Genomic DNA, 20,551 nt, shown 5'->3' with positions numbered 1-20,551 from the left:
TTTTTCTGAATAAATTTCTTAAAATACATTTTCTTTCATTTTATTTTGGTAATTAACACTCCTTGCCCTCTGGGTTATTTTTAATAAAAAATAACCAACTTAATTTTTTAAGGTTTTATTTGCTCTCAATAGTAATAGGAGCTCGCTTTAATAGCAGATAGGTACTTACTCTCTATGTTTTTTTGTTTTCTGTAATTATGTCTAAAAGCAAAATTATACATTCTAAGCCTACAGATGAGGTTCAATAGTCTGCTTTTGCAAGAAAAAGAAAAAAAAATACAACACAGAAAAGAAATACAGAGAGAACAAGTTCAGGCTGTGTCTGTCAACACTATTTTTCTTTTACTGTGAAGTACTGCATGGTAAGACTTGTGCAAGTTGTAACTTTGAGGTTTCTGATAGTGCTGCATGTTATGTCTTAGATAACCCATAGATTACTTGTTGAAAGTCCTACTTTGTCAGCTATCTAGAAGATATAAGCACATTCGACTGAATGCAACTGTCTGGGTCTACAAGTCCAATTACCTGATATATATTCCAAAAAGTTTAGAGAATGTATTGAAATTGCACAGTACACACCATACCACGCACACTCATACCACACGCTCCCAGTACTTATAAGCTTGGGACCATAATAACTGCCTAAAAGCCACACTCTGATGGGCCCACAAGAAGAATGCAACAGAAACTGAAGGCATTGCTGATGTCCTTGGTCCTTCTGACAGTAGGGATTTAAAAATATATATATTTATTAACTTCTATTTTAAAAAATCACAGTTATCATATGAAATGGGCAATGCTATTGAGAGGGACACAAAAACCCTAGGTAGTCCATCTCATCTTGAGGTGGGTCTCCCAGCTTTATTTTGTATTTACTCTGAGCATATGAACTGGAGAAGCATTTTGTGTCTCTCACTGAGTCAGTCTGCACTTCTGTGAAGCAAGATAAAAAAATAAAATAAATAAACACCTTTAAACAAACCTTAAGTAAAATTTTGTAACAAGGAGACAGAAGACATTTCTTTTGGCTTCCATAGGTAAAGAGTGGGATCATGAGACTAACACAACAACTGTAGTGCAAACAGTGATTCAAATAAGCTGTTTCCATCTCTCTTGGGCATGCCACCCTGTTACATATGCAGGGACTTGCAGATAATCTGCAACTCACAGTTAGCTCAAAAGATGTCTCGATACATTCTTTGGAATGGGCAGATCAGTACACTGTCAATAAATTTTGGTGGGATTCTGAAGGAGGAAAATCAGGCTCCCACGAATGTTAAGCTAAGCATGAATTGTGTCTGCTCTTCTTGCATGCTGTCTTCATCCAAACAATCCCAACTGTTTATTACAGTTTGCAGATTTATAATTCAAAATGAACATTCTTGGAGAAGGTAGAGACCTGGTGATCTTACAAGGCTGGTGTAATTTTTGTGATACTTAATCAAATGTTGATGAGAACTAAAGACAAATCTACGTAATTTGGAAATGGAATTAGTGGAAGTTTCCGTTCTTAGCCTGTTTTGGTATCAGGCTCAAAATTAGCCATTTAACAAAGTCTGTTTCATTTTGGACTGCTTTATGTCCCTTCTTTTACAGATTCAGTCATATTTGGAAACACTTGATGGAGAGCAGTTGGAGACTGTGAAAAATGATTTAATTGCTATAAAAGAGATTTTCGTTCCAAAGGAATCAGATGATGAAGTTGTGCAGGCACAGAAAGGTAATCAGAAATACAGAGACTTAACTTGTGTTACTTCTGTATATAGCAATTTAAAAAATTAAAATCCAAACTGTAATTTCTGTTATCTTAATATTCCTTGTAAGAAACTCACTAAAATGCTTACACTTGAAGTTCTGTAACTTGAAAGAATGCTTAACTTTAGATTTATATTGTAATTGAAGTATGAGATAGAGAAAATACAAGACGCGTTATACTATTTTGCTATGTCATCAGTGAAAACAAAACAAAAATGAAAAGGGAAAATTACTTTCTGGATGATTGAGGTTTTGCTACGGTCTGTTTCTAAAGTTGTATAATTGGAAAATTTAGGAATATTTAACAATGCTTTTCTGTTTAGTAATTTCATCCTAACTTGCACCTTCTCTTGATAGATAGGGAAAAGATTGGAGTGTTACTAAGGGACTTGAAAAATCTTTAGTCTTTGAACAAAAGGCACTTTGAAACATAGTGGCAGTGCTGCCTTCTAGGTATTGCTTGGCAAGGTGTTGCATATGGAGTGTTAGAAAGAAGTCAATATAGCAGAACATGCCTTAACTATCACAGTGCGCAGCATTAAAGAGGGTGGGACCAGTGTGGTAGTCCATAAAATAGCTCACAAAATACATGGATCCTCTGGTTAGCAGGAAAATGGGTGTCTTAAAGCAATCACGACTCTTGGCATTCCCCTGAGTGGGCTCGGGTCAGGAAAAGTTACCATAATTTATACATCTGGGCCTGTGAGATCCATGCCAAACCTCTTCTAGCAAATAAAAAGAAGACTGAACACTGAACACTCGACTGAACACTGTCTCAAGCCATTAAACATAGTATTCAGAACCTTACTTTGAAAGATCTTTCTTCACATCCTTTTGATCTTCTCAGGAGTGCTTTGCCTATATTCTGCAAGATGCTGATGTTTGATTTTTCTAACCTTCGGAAAAGTTAGAGAAATTGTGTTAACATCCATGTATTCCAACTGGAAAGTATTTCCTCATCAGACTGCGTTCTTTCAAGCAGTGCTTGCTCAGTATGCCTGATGTCTCTCACAGGTAGCTTATTGCTTCTCAGGGGAATGAATAGCAAGTGTTCAGTGTAAAGTCTTAGTATGGTAGAGTTTTGTGCTGTGTTTTCCCTTGTTACTCTTGAAAACTCCACTTCTTTCTATGGGTTTGTGACAAATAGAAGTGGAGAAAGTGTTTTACCTGCTAAAGATTGAGGATTCATGAGATGTGTGTTGTACCTTAATTTATATGGAAAATAGCTTTTCTTTGAAACCAGCCTCCAGAAAAATCTCTGCTTCTTGCACAAAGTGATGTTTCCTCTGGTAGTTAGAAATTCAGTTTTTTTCAGTGAAGCACAGCTGCTGAACACTTCTTGAAACATTAACCGGCCTTCTAAATGTGCTGGAACCAAGACAATGAGCACCTTAAAAAAAAAAAAAAAAAGGACAAAGTGAGAGTTTGCTGCAGGTGTTCCCCTGCAAAAGTAAGTCAGTCAACAGTGAAACATACCCTCCTCTGTGTGACAACAGAAATAATAACCACGCACAAGATCTCTCCACATTACAGTTAAATGGGTGTTACTTCAGGCTGCGATTCAAAATGACTCACATCCTTTAGTGCAGTCAAACTCAAGATTTATTAGTACTTGAACTACAGATAAATTTCATATATTAGTACTAAGTTGGATAAGTTTTAGTTCCACTAGAGGACACAAAAATAATAGAAAAGTTAATCACCTTTCAAAGTAGCTTTCTGTTAGAATGGAGCTGACAGAATGTGGTCAGACTACTAAGTGGGGACTTGTGGCCTTTCTTCAGCCTCTCCCATAGCCAGTAGTACATGCAACACTGCCTGTACTGTAGAGAGAGTGCTCTCAACACCATGTAGTGCTTTTACACGTCTCCTCTAGGCAGTGTCCTAGTCACAAAAATATGTTGTCTTCATTAAGATCTGTCAGAGTGAGTGAAGGCTTCTTAGGAGCTTCATAAAACCTCCTGAGTCATGGAAAACAGACCTTTTCCTGAATTGTTAATGCACAGGAACTTCAGTGTTTTTAGTAAGAAGAGCAGATGAATAAAACCTCATAAAACTTACAGAATTCTAGTAATAGTCCCATACGTGACAGTTGTATGCCATTTTCAGATAAAAACAATACCCAGCACCTTTACATATAATGCTGCATGGAATTTGCATGTCTGTTTCCTCTGATGGAGCACAGTTTTAGTAAACTGTTTCGTATTTCGTTTGGACTTTTCCAGCCTTTACATAATTCAGGTTATGTTCTAGTGATACTCTATTGACTGCACTTCATGTTCTGGTCATATTTTACAATTCAGTTTAGCTTTTTGGAGTGCGTCAATATGTATCCTTCAGGGAGCACACTCAATCTTCTAATTTACACTAAGAATATGTGTTTAATGTTAGGGGAAATTTTAAATATAATTTGGCATCCAGCACCGATGAAAGACAGTACAGTTTAACAACAGGTTGGCTGATCAGGGTTAAGTGCAGCTCATGTCTTGTTCTAAAGAGAAGGCTTCATTCTAGGTTATGTTCTTAGCCCAGGCTAACTAAGGTCCTGTTAAGTACATTCGTAAGTTTTATACTTACAAAGTCAAGCCAGCAAGCCATATGTTCTTTTAATGGCATATTTTTATTATAGGAATGTATAATTTCACTTCAGCTGGCTCATCTAGCAAGAGGTAGCAGGCTATGTTAAAGCCTATGGAAGAATTTTGAGTTTTAGTCCTGCTTGCTAACTAGTTTATAGCTATAATGAACTCACCTTCCATAGGATTTTAATTTGTGCTTCTTATGTTGATAAAAGGTGCATGGTTTTTTTTTCTTTGTATGATGAAGCCATCCCCTTACAGAAGCCAGAGATTAATGGTGTTTGAAGATGTAAATACTGTTCACTGGATAGATAAAATTTAACAAAGAAGTTAATCACCACCTGTTGTCTAATTTGGTGCCAGTTTCTTTTGATCAAGGTCATGTTATTTATGTGGTGACATTTGTCAATGCTGTATATACTGAGCAGAACAAGAGACTAGCTGACAGGAAAACCAATACTTTACATTCAAATATTTGAAAAGGGTGGCTGCTTGTTTTATGTAAACTCTCAGATTCCATTCTTACCTTAGGCTCCCAGGATGTCGTTCAGAGGTGTTAGTGCTGCTTTCCATTTCTACAGTAAACACTTTCAGTCCTATGCAAGGTGATATTACTGCAGTTGTCTTTGGAGGACTGCTTTGGGAAAGGTTTGGGGCTAGGCTTTGTTTTTGACAACTTTGAAACTGGGGTTGGAGGTTTTTGTGTCTCTTTGCTAGGCTCAGTCCTATATGTGGAAAATCAGTATGAAAAGAAAGGGAAAGGCTATTTTCTGATGCAAGTAGGAGAAAGCCAAATGCATAGCCTTCTCTCTGGTGTTTTTCTCTTGCTTTGATTGTGCAATTCTTTCATGTAATTTTCAGTGCAGCTTCTTTTCCTTTCAGTTGATTATGAAATACTGAGAGGAGGATACCAGAAAAAAAATAGCTTTTCCTACATTTTGAAAGCCATTAACATCAAAGATTTTGTGTGCAAGCACATGAGGTTAAGGGAGAAAGTAACCAAACTGAGCATTGAATTGAATATGCCATTTATCAACAATTTTGCTAACACTGCAGTGATCCAGTGAACTGCCTAACAGTTTTCAGTGTGCTGTAGTTTAAAAAAACAGTTTGGCATTGTATTAAGAACAAGTGAATTCAGTGTATCCAAGACACAAAGTGAGAACATAGCAAGACATGAAATTCATTTTTGAAACTTTTATTCGCCTCAGTATGGGGACTTTAACTTTTTAGCATCAGCAAGCTAAAAAAAAATGGATTTTGCATATTCCATCAGGAAATGTTAATGAAGATTCCAAACTAATTCAATGCAGATGAACAGAACAACCAGATTAGAAACTTTTAGGAGCTTAGAGCATGTTAGAATATGGCATCTGCAGATACTCAAAGGAATGTATATAATGAAGGTGAAGATCAAATACTAGTGGTATTTACCTTGACCTTGTGTAATAAAAGCGCAGATTTAAGGCTCATTACTCCAAACAGAACAGAAAACATTCTTTATTTAAGCAAAGTTCAATCTTCAAATCAAAAGAATACATGCTTCTTAGATGTGGTTTGCAGACAGAACAATAGAGAACGTGTTTCCTCTGAAATTATATGAGGATCTGGCTCTGCTGCAGTTATTTTCTTTGTCATGAAAGAAGAGGTTAGTATCTCTTCTTTGGTTATTTAGTGGGTCATGTATTTTTGTCAGATAACTAGGGATCATGCAACTTCTCACCTTTTTGTCTCAGTGAAACTTAGTGGAGTTCAGAATGAAGTGGAAAGAATGGTCAAAGTGTCAAGCTAGGACATTTAGTTGTATAGTTATCTATACTGCCTTTACTCTTTCTCTTCTCTGAGCATACATCTCCCCCTCTTTTACTTCACCATCACTGGTTTTCAAGTGCTGGAGTGGTTTGGAAGCTATGTGACTAGATGTATTTGATTGTGTAGAGTTCTGTAGCGCTAGCACCCTAACAAAAATGTTGTGTTTTCTCTTGCAGCAGACATGGGAGAAGAGTTTGTGAGCATGCTTACTGAGCTGCTATTTGAATTACACGTGGCTGCTACTCCTGACAAACTCAACAAGGTTAGTGCCTGTTCTGGTCTGACACAGAGCAGAAGCTAGCTCAGATCAGACGGTTCAGAAAACACAGTACAGGAGGGTGGGACTAAAAGGATAAATATAGAGAAGTTGTCATAGGAGAGCTGAAATTAGGAAGGCAATCCAGTTGCAGTGTCTAGCTACTACACTTGGCCATATTAGAAAGTCTTGAACCGGGGTGTCTCAGCAGAACAGAGCTCAGCAGATCTGGTCTTACGTGTTAAGAATAGTGACAGCATTCATGTTCAGAATTACTTTTTCTTGTGCATAGTATTTCCAAGGGACTTCTCCAGATCTTTTCAGCCAGAAGGGAGGACTTGAATTTATCTCATCTAGCTTTAATCATTTAAAAGTTAGATGGCAAAAACATTGCTAGTCACATTTTTATTTTATTATCAGGCACTCTTAAAGGTGATTAACCTGTTGATCTTTGGCTCAGATGAATATTTATCTCCCTAGCATAGATAGACTACAGATAACCAGATTAGGCTTAGGTTTTAGCATGTTTTAATTCAACTTTACATTAAAAAAGAGAAACAATAAATTTCCTACTAACCATAACCATGTCTCTGAAGCTGTACACAATTTAAAGGTTTTTCCACTTTAATCTACTTTCTTGCCTGGGAAGGCAGGTGAAAATACAGTGATTTTCTAATTAGTTTTCCTTTAAACATTTAAGACAACTTTCTTACCTCTCCAATATTTTTTGCTTTCCAGTGTACCACCCTTTTAATTTTTAATTTGGGAAAGTTATTTCCATGTACATTCCTTTGAGTGCTACCTCATACAGCTGAAATCCTTGTAACTTTGGTATTAACAACTTGGTATATTAGTTGAAGAACGTCATACCTGGACAGGACTTATCCCTGGTTGATCCCTCTTTATGCAGTCAGAAATACCTCTCCCTACAGTTTCTTTAATATACACTTAACTAAATGCCACCCAAAGGCATGATATATTTAAAACTTCTGAATGAAAAAAAAGCAAGTAATTAAATGTACTATTAATTAACATTTTGGAATATCATTTTATATTCCCCATTTGAACTGTACTTCGGGGTTGGGTTTTTTGTTTGGCAGGCTAGGAAAAAAGCTCACGAGTGGCTGGATGAAGCCAGTTTTTCCACCTCAGTAGAAATAGAAGAGAAGATAAACGAAAAACCTGGAGAACCTGATGAAGAAAAGACTGAAAAAGGAGAAGATAAAATTGACAATGATAAAGCAGAAGTACATAAGAACAAAACTGTGGAGGTAAAATACCTTTTGGAGGATAAGTTTAATTAAGCAAATTTTCATACATTGTTAGATAATATTACTTCTTTATCTTCATGTGTTGGTATTATATGTTGTGCTTATTTGTTAAACTCATGGAGTTATTGAGAAAAATTAATATAAAACTACTCAATGTAAACCCAATAGGAAATTAACTTCCATAAATATTTTTAGTTAGTCTTTTCCTGTGAGTAAATATCAAAACATCAGGAACTCTGCTTATCCCTTCTTTTTCCCTATCTACATTTTTGTGTGTACACATGTTTATACACAACATACAGTGAACTGATGGATTCTGTGGTGTAATATCTTTAGGACTTCGAAGGTCATATGTCAACATTCCTTAGCATCTCTTTCTCCCGATGACAATACATGGGAAAATTTCTGCAACTTTATTTAAACTCTTGCATAGTTCAACTCACAAACAGACAAAGCAAATATTACTTTGGCAATTCACAAGTATTAATTCTCTTGATGGAAGATAGCACTGAAGGCTAAATGTATTTTGTCCATTTAGACAACCCCTCCTATTGATACGGTTAATTGTCATTGAATATTTTATGTGAAATTACAGCAATATTAAATGTGGTTTGGATCTTTGTCAAGTTTTTCTGAATTAATTTTAATTACCTGCCACGTTTCCTTACGCACAAAAAAAGTCCAAATAAGGAAATGGAGTTACATTTTATATATTAAAGATTTTTACGTGATAGTAAATTTCCAACTGGCACCAGCTTGTGAAAGTTGTGTTGCCAAAGTGCTAGGTAGAATTTTTTATCATATCTGATAAAAAACACTTTTTTTTATTGGGAGATTTATCCACTTCTAATCTGGAAATTCATCTGAGGAATGACTCAGTGCTTTTGGCTCCATATGGAAGCAATTATGACTTACTCTACAGTTAAGGGATCTTTGTTAGGAATAGACTTAAAAGCTCTATTTTCAAAAATCTGAGGGTCTGACAAAGCTCCCATACAAATAAATAGTAGATTTTTTCTTATTAATTTTCCAGGCTCAGCGTAACATCTGTATTTTATTACCAGTGGGTATTTCATTTTCCAGTATCATTTGTGAGGATAACTTTATGGTGCATGTGGTCCATATTTCTGTTTGAGGGCAGTGCGGGGAGAATTCTGTTTTACAAATTAGTTTATATTTATATATATATATATGTACATTTATGCATGTTGTTAATATTGATGATATTGTTCCCTGTTATTAATTTAATTTAAGGAAATCTACATGCTGTCCATTGAAAGTCTGGCTGAGGTAACGGCTCGTTGTATTGAACAGCTTCATAAAGTAGCAGAATTAATTCTACATGGACAGGAAGTAGAAAAAACAGCTCAAGATCAAGCAAAAGTACTGACAAAGTGAGTGTTATATATTTCATATATGAACATTTGACATTTGCTTGAAACTCAGGAAGTTCTGTTGTGTTTTTGGCATGTGAAGTCACAGTAGGTTCATGAGTTAGCAAACAACATTGTCTTTAGGGGTCCTGGTGCTGTATTTTCTCATATAATCAAGTCAGGTAGGCTACCTATAACTTTTCGACGTGGCTAGCATGTTTACAAAAACCTGTTTTGACCTGTTCAAATGCTAAAAGTTGTTGCTTTCCTAGCAAGTGAATGTATATGCTCATTTGGGATGTGTTTCCTGTCACCTCTGGAAAATATATTGTACTAGCATATACAGAATTTGCCTTTAGAGTGCATAATGCAGCCTTATTATCTGCCAGTAGAGTTTCATTATCTGGTGCTTATCTGCCAAAAATAAACAAAAATCAATCTGTGGTTCTAAACAGTAAGACCACTCTTGTCAGTAACTTTGTAGTAATACACAACATAACATACATAAATTTAAGAAGCCAGTTTACCCAGTGAGACTCAGAATTCAGATCTAAAGCTCTCTGTAGTAAGCAATTTTACTGGTTTCAGTGGGTTTTGCTTACTTCATAAAGATTTCACCATAAGATGTTGTAAGAAATTGAGTCCTAAGTAAGTAAAGCATGTAAGCAAATGTTTATCTTTAAGAATGGCAGTAACCCTAGCAAAGTCCATGGAAACACTTCAGTCCGAAGCAAAGTACTTGAATGAGTGTTTTGCAGAATTAGAGCAAAAGTCTGATGCACCTTGCAGGATGAGGTTCAATACAATTCACTTGTGAATATCTAGCAAAACAGTGAAAGACCTAGAAATAGAACTAGATCTCCTTGTTCTCTTGTGCTGTAACCACAAGGATACTTCCTCTTTTGGTACAGAATAGATGTTTTCTGTGCTCAGATAAGAAACTTCTCGCTATTCTCATTAAAGTTTGATTTTTTTCCAACAGCGTTTCTAGGAACTGTGTTGCAATTATCAGCAAAGTAATAATTAAAGTAAAGGTTTAGAATAAAAAAAAAAAGTCATGAAAAACAACAACAACAACAACAAACCACTAGTGTTTGGGTCAACATGACATCGTCCTGTAGTGTAGTCAGGACATTTTTCCATGGGGGAATATTTTTACCACTTTTACCATGAGTAAAATTTACGCCGAGATATTTTTAATATTACTAGAATCAAAATTGCCTTAAGAACATTGTTGGCTTCTGAGATGAAGTTGGTGCCTGACTTTTTATCCACTGCCAGGACAAGGATGTAATTTTATATTTGTCTCTCTTTTTTTAAACCAGTGTTACAAGTGCCATGTGCAATGAAGTTTCATCTTTATCGAAGAAGTTTTCTGATTCTTTAACAGCAGCTGGGGTAAGATAACAGCATTTTCTGTACCATTTGGGCTTTTATTAACATAGTTCACTTCTTAAAACAGAAATTATTATCCAAATCCTGTGGCTTTATATGAGATACCAGCAAAAAGGGCATTTCTTCCTTCAGATCATGAACACAGAGCATTCTCACAGCAGATTCCGTGCTGTAGAGAAAGTCTGCATAGATAGACTGCAGTGTGTCCCCAGCCTTCTGAAATTCGTCTTTCTAGACACCGTTCTCCCATTTTTCCTCATCACCTCTCAGCATTCATTTACTCTTATTGAAAGGGCCCCACATTTGAAGTCCCACCAATTGATGACATTTTATTCTACTTAGCCTATCCCTTTTGAATGCATTTGTGAAAAAGTCACTAACGGATAATACTTCCAGCACCTTAAGATGGTTTCATGAGCTGTCTTCTTAGCCTTTGCTAAATTTCCTGGCCCAGGGCCATTGTTTTTGCAAAAGGTTTAAGAGATTAGAAAATCTCTTTGGTCTTCTTTCTTAAAAAAAAAAAAAAACACACTGATTTATATCCCAAGATGGGCCATTTGGGAACATCCACTTATCTGTGAACATCTTTGCCAGAAATGTGATTTATTTCCCATTCCTATTCCCTTTCCTTTTACTAGCCTGAGGACATTAATCTGAAGACAAATGGGGAGATACTATGTAGGTGAGCAGTGAAGGCCTTTTCAGGGCCTGTAGTGCAGAAGGAGTTTCAAAAATGACTGACGTCTGAATATTCTGGCAGGATCCAGAGGCAAAAATTGTGCTGTTGCTGAAATTATTCATAATGTCAGAAAAGAGTTCTGGCTCTCCTGATTACTCCAGTAGAGGGTGAATATACATCAAAGGAAATTTCTTCAGTTCTCCCATGAGCTCTTCCAACACATCTCTGAAGAAGTTTTTTTCAGAGTTATTTGTAGAGAAGATGCCTTATTGGATTGCTTTTATTCTGAATAATTTACATTTTTTCCCGTTACTCTGAAAGAATCTGCTTATTTTGCAATTTGGGATTGTGTTTTAGCATATTTTTATGTGACACTTGCAATAAATACATGCACAGACACATAAAAGTAAATTGCACATGAAATATTAAGCTGGCACAACTCAGGAAAATGAAAACTAAAGCTTTCATAAGCATCGCACTAGGTTTTGGTCTTATAAACTCTGTACTCAGATTTTAGGACCAGACTGCTCTTGTGAACATTTGTGTGTAGAAACTGAGCATAAATACTGTTCTCAGTGCAAATATATTCTCTAGAAGAAAGTTTGAGTTGGGCTGCCTGATGGTCTTTTATGTGCTGTCCTATCCCTGTTAGCTTCTGGAAGAAGATGTGGGACTTCTGCTCATCGTGATCAGGCAGGTTAGCAAGGAGCACTAATCACACACAAGTCTTCACAAAGCTGCTTCTTCCTGCATGTCCCACTGGTTCAGTTTCCACCTTAAGCTGCCAGCAGCACTTGGTTTCACAAACATATTCCAGTATCTTGCAAAGTGCATTGACTCGTGTAAAACAGAAATAGTGTAGAACAAAAAATAGTGTTTTTTAAAACACATTGCTGCAGCTATTAGCTATATCCGTGTAATTCAGGTGTTAGTTAGAATGCTGGCTCTGCCCATAGTCTATAACATTGTCAGTGTTTCTAAGAGTGAGCAGTAATGCAGAAGTAAGAAATAGCAGTTTTGCTAGCTATGCAAGAGTTCTTTCAAACTTAAACTTACTATGTATACAGTCCATAGTATTTGATACTGCTCTCTGTCTGTTTCTGGACTTTATTGACAATGAACAAAACATTCTGTAATGAGTTTTCTAGTAAGTAACAGGAAAACTGCACTTTTTTTTTCTAACCATCTTCACTTTGTTCTGCCATCTCTGAGCTAAGATCCGGATGTATCGTGTTTCTTTAAATCTGTAATGTGAAAGCTACAATGCTCTAAGGGAACATCCTTCAGTTAAATTAATGGGTATTGTATTCCCTTTGTTCTGAAGAAGTCCACCACTGAGTATTAGAAGAAAACAACTCGCTTGAGATTAATATTGTTCTGAAAAACACAATACAAAGAATAGTGAGTAGAAAAATAAATAAAATTTGCCATTTTAAAAAGCAGAAGAGTTGATGAATCTGTTTTCCGGGGCTTTGATTTCTGTAGCCTCTAGTAACATCACTACCCATTGTACCCATTTTTATTCCTGTCTGGTGGTTGAGAAAAATGCTGTGCTTGCTGAGCTAGTTGCACATAGTTTCACTGATCAGCCTGTGTTGTCTAGCTCAATATACACTGCCTCTAGTTGAAGATCTGTTTCACGTGTTTTTCCTTCTGAAGGGGAACTAATCTGGGCCTTTTACATCTGCCTTTTCCTTAAACTTCTAAGAACATAATTATCTTTCCAATGTGTATTTCTCCTTGCTTCCTTGGAAATCAACCAGGGGTTAAAAAACTTTGAGGGGGTTGAAAAGGGCACAGGCAGACAAATGGGCAGACAATGTAATCACATCAATTTCATATCCATAAAAAACCAAGCCACTTGAAACTGTGTGGTACATGAATTAATGAAAAAGTAAAACCCTGGGTCTGCCTTAGTTCATTGTACTCGGTGATAGAAATACATGGGGTCTACTGAAGTGTGTATGAAATGTGGACGCAGTTATCAGGAATACTGTGATAAACAGCTTGAATAAGAACCAAGGTGAAACAAGGCCTGTCTAGAATTCATAAAACCACTGCTCAGATGCCAATATATTTCTGTTAAATGTCTCTTTTTTCCTGGCATTTCATTCTATTTTCTGGTTTACAGAGCAGTATGAAGGCAGAAGTTCTCAATCCCCTCATCGACAGTGTGCTGTTAGAGGTAAGCCTTCACCTTTTCCACATTAGGAAATACTGTAGGAAGATGAGTTTGAAATGAAATGGTCACATTTATGTCTGAAGAAAGAACTTTATAAAAAGTAATGGCGATATCATTCTGGCTGCTCAGTGCCAGTTCATAAACCTCTTGTTTTTTGTGTTCAGCCTCTCCCACAAATACTGTAGCAGTGATACTGCATTTGGAGAGGATTCTTACCACCTGTGACTGAAGTGAGACTGGCCAGCTCCTGAGTGTTACTGCTGCATTGGTCAGAGCACAACAGGCAATTAACAATGTGCTGCTTAGACCTTTTTTAATCTATGCACAAGTTGCCTGGGCTAAGTCTATTCTTACTTATTCTGTTACCTATTTCAAATCCTACAAGTATTTCTTACTCACAGATAGTTTCTGCCTATGTTTTTCTTTAAAGTTCGGGTTGAGGGAATGCTACGGTGTTTCCTGTCCACAGGCATTTAGATTTCAACAAAGATTCACAGTCTAGCTGCTGGCTTGGTCAGCACATGGACAACCATGCATCAACATCAAAATGTTCATGAGTGATTTCTTCTATTAAACATCACGATCTATTTTTCATCAGAAAAGCACAATGAGCAAAACGTGCCTCAGTTTTACTGAGGAGAGAAGAGGTCAAGAGGAAGTAATATGTTCATAAAGTACTACGTGTACTAAATGTGTACTATCTGCAGCATTAATCCTTTTAACTTAGCTGATGAGATCACATCTTTAAATAGACATATACATACAGTAGTAACTACAAATTGTAATTATGTATTTAGCAGCCATGATCCCTTAAAAATAAAGAAAAGGTTTAAAATAAGCATTTTTTTTCACTGGATTAACAGTAGCTTTAAGGAAAATAATGGAAAGTTGAATAGAGCTGTAAAGATTTCTGTACAGTTCCTTTTGTTACGGCATAAATTTGCTGTTGCAGCTGACACATCTTTGTATGGAATTGCAATGTCTGGGAATGTCCATAATTGTGGAATAAGCTATTTTGTAATTCTTAAACCTCATGATTTGTAAACAAATATGTACAGCCGAGGTTCACAGAGTATTAGAAATTCCATAAATAGTACAATGTTTTTAAACTCTTAGAATAATTCAAACTGTTAATTTCAGTGACACTTCCTCCTACACCAGATTCAAAATTAGTTCTCTTGATGGGAAGCCTGGCTGATTTGTATTACAAGAGTCAAACCTACTTCTGAACACAGTGGCATTTTATTCTACTCACATTACAAACAAAACTCTCCAAGACGCCAAACTGAAGGGAAATCAGATTTTTATGTAGGCTATGCTTATTCTCTGTAAACTCTTGTAATGCATTTTGTTATCTATGGATTGTAAAATCTTGTGTGAATACATATGCTAATATAGCGTGATGCAGATCTAAAAAAGGCTGTGTTTGTTAAAAAAGTACAATGCAATTCCTGAAATGCATGATAGCTATACTGATAAACCATGTGTTTTCTCTCCCCGTTAGGGTTGCAACAGTACTACTTATATCCAGGATGCTTTCCAGCTACTGCTTCCAGTTCTGCAAATTTCACATATCAAGACCAGTTGTCTGAAAGCACAAGAGTGACAGTTTCCCAGCAGTTGTGACCACTGGGCTTAAGATAAACCACAGACCTAATCCCTTTAATGTATGCAGATAGGAGAGATGGTATGAAAGACTTCTGGCTACTTAGAGTCCTCTGAAGACACTAAACGCGGTTTTGCACATACAATATTGAGCAACTTTTTAATACTCTTTCAGACTTTTTGACTCTAGAAGTATTTAGAAAAGTAATTTCTTTTCCGTTAGAGTATATCCTTTGCATTAATTTAAACAGAATCAATAGTTAGTTGATGTTAGTATTGACATAAAAACAGTTTCTAAATGTTTACCCTTTCAGTTGTAGACAGGGTGAAGCAAATTAGAATGTAGAGCTTTTTTAAACGTTTCAGCCCAAATGACCATTTTTATTCTTTGCTCCCTAACTGCCAGTTAAAAATGTATGTTTCAAAAGTTGGTTTCAGTATTTAATTTTAGCCAATAAGAACAAATTATCACGGTGTTGCAGTCATTAAATATTATTTACAACAGTAAATAATAACCTTGTAAAAATCAGTACCACTTACATAACACTTTGTGTTAAAGGAGTTGTACGGTAACAGGCATTAATTTTGCTGAATTAAAATTCTGGAGGCTATGCATACAGAGTTATCCTGAAAACAAATTGTCTGAGCCAGTTAGAGTACGGGTAAAGCTCTATATTTGCTGACCCATAATTTCATATTCATTTATGTCTATCTCTTAATTCCAACTGGCTGAACAACATTGCAGGCAAAGCAATTTTTCAAATATGCAAGGAACAGAAAACTTCTCTTCTTTTGTTTGTTCATGAAACACCCCCAAAATAATCTCATCTCAGATGTGTAACTAGAATTCCCCTTTGGGTTTTAACTTGGTGTTGAAACATTTTGAACCTTTTTATAAAATTGAGTTAATAACACCAGCAAGTCAGAAATACAGTTTTGGGCATAAAAAATGAAGTCGTGAAGAGACAATTGCTTTGGGTGGGGAGGTCATATGTCAGAACAATCACCTTTTCTCTGAGGCAGTGGCTAGACAAAATATAACTGAGCAGCAGGAATGACATTTCAGAATAACACTAACAACCGTGATAATTTGTCCATACCCTTATCTTAAAATCCTGAGCTGTGAATCTCAGAGTCTGTTTAGCCTAGCTTATCTTGAAGACAGGAAGAACCTCCCAGTATTTTATGTAGCCTGTTTTCGATTTTCATTGTTTAATACATTTCTCACAGCTATTTTTGTATTTTTTTTCCTCTTGATACACTCACAAATTGCATTTAAATGTTTTTAATTGTAGCTGACATCTGAATATGTTTAATCATAGAAGCATAGTTCATACATTGTAAAAATAATGGAATAGAACATGAGGAAATACTTTCCTGTCTGCTAGAAATGAAAAAACATGTATCTGCTTTGCATATGGTAACTTCTGGGGGTCCATAAGCAGTGACAGAAAGGTCTGTCTATATCACATGCTGTTGTGATCCCTGTTCTGCAGTCACATGCACTGTGACTTTCCAATCTTTTGGTATTTAAAGATGAAATTTTCACTATCACTGCAATACAGTTTGTTATTCAAAATGTATTTTCTTCCACCCTGTAATTTTAGAAATCAGAGATTTCTTTCTGGGCAAATAGAAAGGGTACAGTCTTCAAATCCACTTGCACGGAATGTTTAATAAAAGTACTGGGAACCAAAATAAGCAAGCCCCTTGGCAGCTGAAAAGGCAAAGAAAGCTTAGCATTCACTGGTATTTATGTCATATTGAACAGCTAACAGTACTACAACGTGGTAAAAAAAAAAAAAAAAAAAAAAAAAAACCACTAAAAATTGTAACTGGCAAGCAGACTCGCTAGCTGAAAGTACTACTTGACCAGGAGTCATTCCTCTATATACGCTTGGCCCAGAAGAACTCCTTAGTGTGGATTTCAGAAGAGTATGTGCTTTCTCCATGCACTTGGCCATGAGCAGTTTTCAGCTGTGGATCTGGACAGCAGTTTAAATATTCAGTGGCTTGTAAAAAGTCCTGTTTGTTTAAAGCTTTCTTTCTGTCGTTCTACACTGGCAAGCAGAATAATATATGTGGTTAAAACCTTGTTTGTTTTTCAAACAAAGACTGATAAGAAAGTCTAGTGCTTTCAACTATCAATCATTACACTTTGGAGTTATTTTTGCTTTAATTTGATCATAACTTGTTGTCAAGAAGCCTTTCTGCCCACATTGGAACAGAGCTTTACATCCATCAGGTACCTGTACGTGTGGTATTACTGCCCAGGGAATCATTCAAAGAACATAGCAATAGCTCTTTTGTATTGCTTCTATGCCAAGTTCATGTTTTCTGACGTATATGATTTTAGCAACTTTTTTCTTATGGATTTTTTTTTCTCTGAAATGTGGTGCAGAATATATAGTGTTAAACCTGTCAGAAAAAATGTGATAACTAACAGTGGTGCTTTTTAGCAGAGGCTGAACAATACAGTATTAGAAGCTTCAGGGGATTGTGTTTGAAATCATTGAGGCACATTCTTAAGACAAAGATTGCTTGTCTGACATATTCCTTAGGAGAGGTCTGTCTTGCTTAAATTATGTATGTATTGAGTAAGGTACCTTCCTTAAAGTAAAAGAAGTTATAAAAAAATAACGTGTAGAATTGAGTATTCACATCCATACAGTGTAGGAAGAGAAACAGGGACAAACGGGAGCACAGGGATACTCCATCTGATCTCAGATTTATCCCAGGAAAACTGAATGCGAAATCTAAATCAGTTTTAGGCAAACAATATTTCAGTAGAAAAGTACTGTGTAGATGTAACCAGAATATTTTGTTTACACTGGTTTGTATTTTTCCATCAATCAAATAAATCATTTGAGATATTGAACTGGGGCTGTGTGCTAAAAAATAATGTTATGAATAATGTGATGGGAGGATGCACTCAGTGAAGTCTTTCTGATTTTGTGATTTACATTTGGAATGAGTGATTTTATTGAGAGTCTGGCAAAGACAGATGCAAGCCTTAAACTTTTAAGGGAGACTGACTGTTCCTTCTTTCATCAACACCTTTTTCCAGGTCAGTGCACTGAGTGTGCTCTGGCATTTGTCAAACTACTAGGTTTTAGGTACTTATCTTAAAAAAATAACTTCAATTGTGAAATTCCCTGTAATCTCGAGCAGATCTCTTTTTCATAATGTTTTTCTCACTTTTGAGTACCTCTTTGTGTGCAGAGAAGAGAGCTTTGGCTGAGGCAGGCTTTTGAGCATGGAAAGTTGAGAAATGTGTCAAGGTGAAATGTAAAGCAGTGTCTGCACACCTACAGACTCACAGATAATCCGCCATCATACGTCACCAGCGAAGTAAACTATAAGACAGGTCACTTACTGTATTTATATATTAAAGATACTTGCTATTTTTTTTCCAAACAAAGCAAGCTGTAATTTGTTTGCTGCGTTTCAGGGTGTAGTCTATTCATGTGTAAACATCTCTTCCCTATGATTTGCTCCTACACTCCTGCATCCACTGCCTCAGACAGCTACACAAAAGAACTGTCTCTCCCGTTTCTTTCATGTTGCTTGGATCATCCATTGAAGCCATGAAGATCTTTCTCTAAGATGTGCCCTAAGCAGACAATACAAAATTACAGCCATCACAAGATGAGGTGTTTTTTAAGGATGTTTCCAGTGTCTCCCACCAGTTAGGATGCATAACAACTTCAATGAGTCTGAAACCCCACAGCATTTTGAGTGACAAATAGAGATTTTCACCTTTTTTTCTGAATCGCAGTAGTGGTTTTTAGCATACAAGCAGTCACCCTGCTCATAGGATTATCTTTGAGATGTTCCACTTCTATCTCGAATGACAGCCCTGTCCTTTCAGTTCGACTCAAAAGAGTGTAAAGAGTGGAAAATGACTTTCCCAAGTTCTTTTAAAAACCATCTCAGAGCAAGGCTTAACGTGACACCATTAGCCAGCCTGACCTACTTTGAGATTCCTGCAGTCTGACTGGAAAGCCCTCTGGCCTTTTTTTCTGGCTTGGGTCAACCTTTGTTGCTGAGACTATGAGGACACAAACAGCTGCTTTTATTGTGCAACCTGTGCATTTTCCAGGCTTGGATACCTGCCCCAGCATTCACAGCAGACAGTATTTCTAGAAGTGCATTGGTGATGGCGTGCAGCTTTGGAATTAAGAAAACAGAAAATAAAATGTCAAGAGTTGAGCTGTCTTAAACAGATAGGAGAGGCAAGATGATTTTTCAAAGGAATAAAAAAAAAACAGCAACAACATACTCTCTGGAAATAGGAACAATTTTCAAGGTTGGATTAAAGAAAAGACTTTTTCAAAGAAATTTTCAGCATTGTTCAAAATAAACAAGAGATGACATCTGATTAGTTCCAGCAGAACTGGAATAACAGCACTTCTGAAGTAAAAGACAAATCTGCATGAAGTTGAAGAAAGTGAGGCAAAGATAAGAACATTCAAAGAGATAAAACTGAGAGGAAAGGAGACAGCAAAATTGATCACACTAGGTCTGCAGAGCTCATTCTCCCTTTATTACCTGTACCCAACAGTCTCTGAGCACAGGCCTGCTAAGAACTTACAAGTCTCCCCACTTAAATCTCGTTTTCACGGCTTCTCTTACAGACTCTTGAGTCTGCTCTAGCAGACTCAGGAGCAAGCACCTGCCATTTGTTCTGCATTTCAGATATTTTACCCAGGGAGTGAAAGAATATTTCTTACACGACAGTACAATAATGCAGGAGTTAAAAAGTAATGAGAAGACAAACCCTTGTAAAAAGGAGACTTAACAGCAGGACCTTGCTGACAGGGAGGGGAAATGAAGGGGACTTGTATACATATATCCCAGCATCATGCTTCTTCATCAGTGATGTGAAGGAACCATCTTATCACTATGAGACTGACTGACCAGGGAGAGCTCTGCTACAAAGGACCTCAGGGCCATGGTGAGGAGCAATTCAGGCATGAGCCAGCAGCATGCCCGGGCAGAAAGCAGGCCGACAGCCTCCTCAGCTGCAGTAAAAGGAGCACTGCCAGGTGGATGAGAGAGTCGATTATCCACCTGGGCATGCAGGAGACCACGACTCCAGCACTGCATCTGGCTTGGGACTCCCCAGTACAAGAAACATGTCAGTGAACTGGGGTGAGCTCAGCAGAGGGGCACCAGGCTGGTGCTGGAGGAGCTGCCCCATGAGAGGCTGAGAGGCCGTGCTTCCCTGTGGCTTGGATCTTGCTTGCAGGACATGGTAAGCTCTACTCAACAGAGATTAAAGGCTTGTAAGAGCCTCTTGGTTCTACTTGTTGTTGGTGTTTTGCAGAGGTAACTCAGAAGATGCAAATTTCCAAGGTAGTGAGACCAAATACCTGGGAAGCTGGGGGATGACTGGGGGTTATAGTTACAGTTCAGCCATCCAAGGAAAAGAAAAGGGGGAGTTACAAGCAACAAGAGAAATAGAATTAAATTACGGGAGAAAGGAAATTAAATCGGGGTCACAAGGAGCAAGGCTGTCCCTGCTACCGAGATCCCTGGATTACTGAAGGGAACGAGTGATAGATAGTGCCATCATCTGAAGCATTTACACACTGGCTGAAATGGCCTTAGCAATTCTACAGTGGTTTGAGATAGGTATTTT

General features: G+C 36.9%; 1 protein-coding gene across 2 annotated transcripts in view; it reads left to right on the top strand.

Annotated features, from left to right (window-relative positions):
- The window catches only part of FAM114A1 (family with sequence similarity 114 member A1), a 37,471-nt gene extending 19,688 nt beyond the window's left edge, over positions 1 to 17,783 (top strand). Inside the window, exons 8-14 of one of the 2 annotated variants that reach the window (XM_082758908.1) lie at positions 1,597 to 1,720; positions 6,326 to 6,408; positions 7,503 to 7,673; positions 8,928 to 9,067; positions 10,372 to 10,444; positions 13,252 to 13,305; positions 14,807 to 17,783. In XM_082758908.1, coding sequence (XP_082615034.1) covers positions 1,597 to 1,720; positions 6,326 to 6,408; positions 7,503 to 7,673; positions 8,928 to 9,067; positions 10,372 to 10,444; positions 13,252 to 13,305; positions 14,807 to 14,908 — 747 coding nt within the window. In that variant the 3' untranslated portion in view covers positions 14,909 to 17,783. Of the gene's footprint in view, positions 1 to 1,596; positions 1,721 to 6,322; positions 6,409 to 7,502; positions 7,674 to 8,927; positions 9,068 to 10,371; positions 10,445 to 13,251; positions 13,306 to 14,806 lie in introns of both variants that reach the window. The other variant, XM_082758907.1, reaches the window with a different exon arrangement.
- The last annotated feature ends 2,768 nt before the right edge of the window (positions 17,784 to 20,551 follow it).

This window comes from Aythya marila, assembly GCF_965140915.1.
Source record: "Aythya marila genome assembly, chromosome: 4".
Lineage (NCBI taxonomy): Eukaryota > Metazoa > Chordata > Aves > Anseriformes > Anatidae > Aythya > Aythya marila.
This window is presented reverse-complemented; position numbering and strand designations above follow the sequence as displayed.